The sequence below is a fragment of the Otolemur garnettii genome, unplaced genomic scaffold (assembly GCF_000181295.1).
Source record: "Otolemur garnettii isolate 467f Iridium unplaced genomic scaffold, OtoGar3 scaffold00014, whole genome shotgun sequence".
Lineage (NCBI taxonomy): Eukaryota > Metazoa > Chordata > Mammalia > Primates > Galagidae > Otolemur > Otolemur garnettii.
In genome coordinates this window covers 27,257,112-27,262,277 of record NW_003852409.1, presented here as the reverse complement: position 1 = coordinate 27,262,277, position 5,166 = coordinate 27,257,112, and the positions used below count along the sequence as shown (strand labels likewise).

The 5,166-nt window shown below is 39.0% G+C and overlaps 1 protein-coding gene across 1 annotated transcript in view; it reads left to right on the top strand.

The window, feature by feature from the left end:
- Positions 1 to 5,166, top strand: part of PSMB7 (proteasome subunit beta 7) — a 60,505-nt gene that overhangs the window by 29,258 nt on the left and 26,081 nt on the right. The window contains exon 6 of the mRNA XM_003785294.1: positions 1,953 to 2,011. Within this exon, the coding sequence (XP_003785342.1) occupies positions 1,953 to 2,011 (59 nt within the window). The remainder of the gene's footprint in view (positions 1 to 1,952; positions 2,012 to 5,166) is intronic.

The following is a 5,166-nucleotide window of genomic DNA, read 5'->3' as shown; positions in this document are numbered from 1 at the left end:
CGAACCCGCCACCTTAGGTGTATGTGGCTGGCGCCTTAGCCGCTTGAGCCACAGGCGCTGAGCCATAGAAATATTTTTTTCTGAGGTTTCCTCATTTGCAGTTGTCTTTTTTCTTCATGGCAGCTGTCCTTTGTTCTCTAGGGAAAACTGGCTTGCTTTTACTAGTAGCTCCAAGACTGGCTCTCAACCTGTGCCTTACAACAGCAGCTTAGGTTACAGTGACTTCCCCTTGGCCGAGTCTCAGAGTAACCATGTGACTCAGGGAATGTTGGTGGAATTTGACCCTATTTCCACATCTTCAAGGACATGTTTACTTTGAAATTCAGGGGTTTGTTTTCGTTAATTTGCTTTTGCATCTGTGCTAGTTTTATCTGAGAACACTAGTTTTTTATCTGTTTAGTTACTGTTTCTTTTCCAAAGGGCTTTTAGTATGTTTAGAGATCACTGTTTTAGTTTTTTTTAAAAAGGGAGAAAAAGGTTGTGAGAGGGGTAAAATGGAGTCGCCTTTTGCTCCCAAAGCCTAAATGAATAGTCATTGCTTGTAATGCTGGTCTCCACTTGACGCTTCCTACTGCTCTAAGCTGTGATGTATCCAGTGCTGTGAGGGTAATGATCCTCATCCACAGCAATATTCCGTAACAGGAGTATCTGTCATATTCATTGGGATTACCATGTTCATTGATTTGTGTCTGTAAATCTGCTGTTTCTACCCTTTAAATTTGATCTATAATTGGACCTCCTTAAATGGTTCAGATAAGGTAGTCTGTATTTTCTCTGTGCAGCGTTGCTGTCAGCTTCTCCTTTTTCATTATACATTCAGCAGACTTGATAAAATCAGCAGGACACCTCATTTGAAACTGTTTAATCGCTGCCTGTTTCCTTTGCTAAACCATTGAGGTGGTCAAGCGATGTACACAAATCATTTTAAATAGAAAATATGGTTTTCTCTGTGACCCAGCTAAATAGATAGTGTTATGCAAAACAAGTTAAAAAGTAATAAATGCCAAAAAAATCTTCTAATTGGAGTAAAAAATTGTGGGCAACTCTATCCTCTCTCCAAAACTAGAATATCCTGAAATATTGCTAGGACCCTGTAAAGACAAGATGATGATTTTCTAAAGATTCTCTGGTTTTTGAACAAAGCAAGTTTAAATTTTCGAATAGTGCTGAGCTGCCTTTTGCATCCATTCAGTGGGAGCTCTTCCTTATCTGTAATGCCTTTATACCAGTTTCGTAGGGATAAATTTGCTATCTGTTAATATCTGTACAGCATAACCTTTCAGCCATTGCTATTGTGATAATAAATTTTTGTTTCTTTGTCTGTCATTTTGTCTACTCAGCTGTTACTCTTCAAAGTACAAACTAAAAATAATAGCTCCAAATAAATGCCACATAATAAAGTGTTTTACAGTTGTAGCTGGAATAACCTGGTGGCTGCGGCTTGCGGTCCTATTACCATTGCTAGTGCTATAGTTTCTTCCCTGCGTGTCAAGGTGACTCTACCAGGCCAGCTCATTAAAACAGCCTATGCTTTCTAACTGGCTTGGTATTTAGTGCTGTACCCAGCAGCCTGCCAAGGCACAGTGTGGAGCACAAGACTCACAGCATAGAGCATATGAAATTATGTGGCATTCACTTTTTGAAAAAAATACAAATTCTCTGTAACCTCATTTTCATGCTTCAGCATTTTGTTGTGAATAATTTACAATTATACCTGTCAGTAGTAGAAGTAGGGCTAGTTCCAGATATACCCGAGATAGTGGTAAGTGTGACTCCAGGCTTTTGAAAAGCACTGTTTTTACCTGGTTTATTTGGCCCAATAGGATTAATATTTACACTGTACTTGAATGTGACACCAGGCGTGTTTTGCTATTTTGTTGCCCTGAGGTAAACTTGAGATGGAGAAGCTGGGAGTTGGTAAAACACATTTAAAGTGCATCTTTTTCTTACAGGTTCTGGCTCCTTGGCAGCAATGGCTGTGTTTGAAGATAAGTTTAGGCCAGATATGGAGGTATGTAAGTCCCTGCAGTTTTATTCTCTTTCACATATTTTTCCAGTTTTATGTTGAACATTTACAGATTGTTTGCCGATTCCAGGACTTGTAAGGCACTGTTATTAGTTGGAATGTTCTTTGGCACAGATACTTGCTGAGGAGACCGGTTGCTTGGAAAAGCTTCCTTTTGTAGTGGCCCTGCTGAGCCCTCCTTGGGCTTGAGGACCCAGCAGTATTCAGCTTTTTGCTATGGACTTTGGGCTGTCTAAATCTTTTTAGCTATAAATGCTTCAGCAGTGTGGAATGTTCTCTTGTGTACTAGGCTTTCTGTGTTACTACGCTATCTCAGAATGACAGGCTTTTCTGTTTTCCTTAAGAATAGTGAAACTGTGTATATCTTTGCATGTCATAGAGACCTGACCTGAAAATGGAGGGAGTTTTAAAAATCCCTATATGTTTGTTCTGTATCTGGCAGAAGATGGATCATGTGTGATGGAATCTTCTCAGTGATTTTATATATAGGGTCTCACGTATATTTATAAGAGATTCTTTCACTGTATTTTCTTTGGTGGTGGAAGGTGTCTTCTGAATGACATTCCACTTAAGTCTGCTTTAATGATAGATGTGCTCCCCTGTTAAGTGACCCTCCCACCCCACCCCAAATCTCCAAGAATAAATTCACAGATCTTCCATTGTCACTTTGGAGTAGTATTGAATATGCTTGGATGCTTCCTGGTCCCACATTATTCCTCCAGTGTGCTTCCTCTGCGCTGCTAAACCAGCATGCTGGCATGCATGTCCTGAAGTCAGCTTTCATCACTGGCTCTCATATTTTTGATGGTTGTTAATTTTTTGATGGGGGGATATCAGTTTCTTTTCACAATCAGTAGGCAGTTTATGAGTGGTTTACCTTGTTTCTTAATATATAGGTTTCTGCTGTTTCTGACTTTACAGTATTGTTTAGGTACAAAAGGATATCTCTGGGAATTACTTTTTGACAGTGCTTTACGCCTAATCATCTGTGGAGAAGAACACACTAAAAATATTTGTTCTTCTGTCATCTCGTTGTCATTGGAGCACCAAGCGTCATTGGTGCTCTGGAACGTTCTTTGCCTTTTAGGCTGGAGCCAAGTGCTTTGAGAGCCAGAGAACGTAGAGTTGTGGGTACTGATCAGCACACAGGTTTTCTCCAGAAAACTGCTGTGTCCTTGGTAGCTGAGGATAGCACAAATCAGTAACTCGGTCACTGGGCTAGATTTCTTCCCTTTCTTGGACATCCTCAGGAATTAAAGCATAATATATAACATTTAGGAAGGTGTTTTATACTGAAAACGATAGTGTCTTGCCCCAATTAAGAATAGTAAACAGGTCCAAATATAAACTATAAATGAGATTAGGATTCTGTTCTCATTTCTCAATGTGAAAATTTATTCCCATATCAGCATTATTTTCTGTTTAGGGTTCTTAAATACATAGAGAAAAAATAAGGCATACTAGGTCACTTAGAAAGAAAAAGAAAAGAAAAAAATGCCCACTCTTCTGACTATAGAGGAGTTTCTAAGATTCCATAGATTCCATTAGAACTAACAAAGGTATAGGGAGGACTGTGGTTTTTGTTTAGAAAATTGCCTCAGTAATGCCAAACCCATCTTTAAACCACATTAATCTTTTCAAATTTTCTTGAAAGCTTTGTCTATTTCCAATTGATTGGGACCTCCATATGTTTAAGAAAAATGAAGCTCGGTGCCTGTAGCTCAGCAGCTAGGGCTCCAGCCACATACACCGGAGCTTGAGGGTTCAAACCCAGCCTGGGCCTGCCAAACAATAATGACAACTGCAATCAAAAAATAGCCGTGTTGTGGCAGGCACCTGTAGTCCCACTTACTTGGGAGGCTAAAGCAAGAGAATCACTTAAGCCCAAGAGTTTGAGGTTGCTGTGAGCTGTGATGCCATGGCACTGTACCAAGGATGACATAGTGAGACTCTTGTCTCAAAAAAAAAGAAAAAGAAAGAAAGAAAAAGAAAAATGAGAATTGCAGAAAAATTTGAAAGTATGTGGTATATTAAAAGTGACTTAACACCCACTAAAGTAATTTTACATTATTTAGAGTTTAGATTTAAATAAATGGTTTAGAAACTGTGCATTTAATATTGATGTGATTCTTAGTTCAATTATATCTATAATTCACAGCACTTAGTGTTCTATATTAGCTGTGAGATCTTGAAACAGGCTGAACAAATTCCCATTTTTGATTGATTATTTAATTGTACAATTTTAGGTAACTGGTTTTTATTCACTTAAGTTAGTGAAACCTGTTATGCACACTGACAGTTGAACCTTCACCTAAACCATTTTCTTAAGGTGAAGGTCATATCTTCTCTAGCACTTACGTGAGTTTAAAAGTAAACAGTGAAGTAATAGTTTAATAGCTGTCAGTAGATAATACTTTAAAAATCTAAAAGGATATTAATAGATACTAAAAAAACATTACTGTGAGGACCAAGCCACGAGGGACACTGGCCACACTGCTTCTTTAGTAAAGATTGAGTGATGCTTTGTCAGTGGACGTCCGAGGTTGCCCAGCAAAGTCAAGAGTACAGTGTTTTAACAACTTTGTTGAGAAAGAGAATTCAAGCCAGGCGTCATATCTGGCTCTGCATATGCATATGCACATAGAACTCTTGGAAACAAGGACTTCAGTTTAAAATTTCCAAACTTTTTGTTTTCTTTCATTGCAGGGAGACTTTGTCTTTCTCTGTCAGACAGCCCTGTATAACTTGTTTTCTTGCCTAATTAGAGACTGCAGGGTTGGTTGACTAAGCCTGCCTATTTCTTTTTAGTATGGGAAGGGCTTCTGGATGTTTCTCAAGAGAGCAGTACACTAGCTTTCTCATCCTGAGTGGGCTGCAGTAAGGGGGCAGTTTTAGGCAGTCAGAAATTGGGAATTGTTTGGCAAACATTAATTTTTAGGCTAGACTCATGAAATAAACTCTGGCTTTATTGTTGTTGTCAAATAACAAATTATAAGAAGCCCATGGCTTTTTTTTTTTTGTAGAGACAGAGTCTTTGTTGCCCTCAGTAGAGTGCTATGGCGTCACACAGCTCATAGCAACCTCCAACTCCTGGGCTTAGGCGATTCTCTTGCCTCAGCCTCCCAAGTAGCTGGGACTAC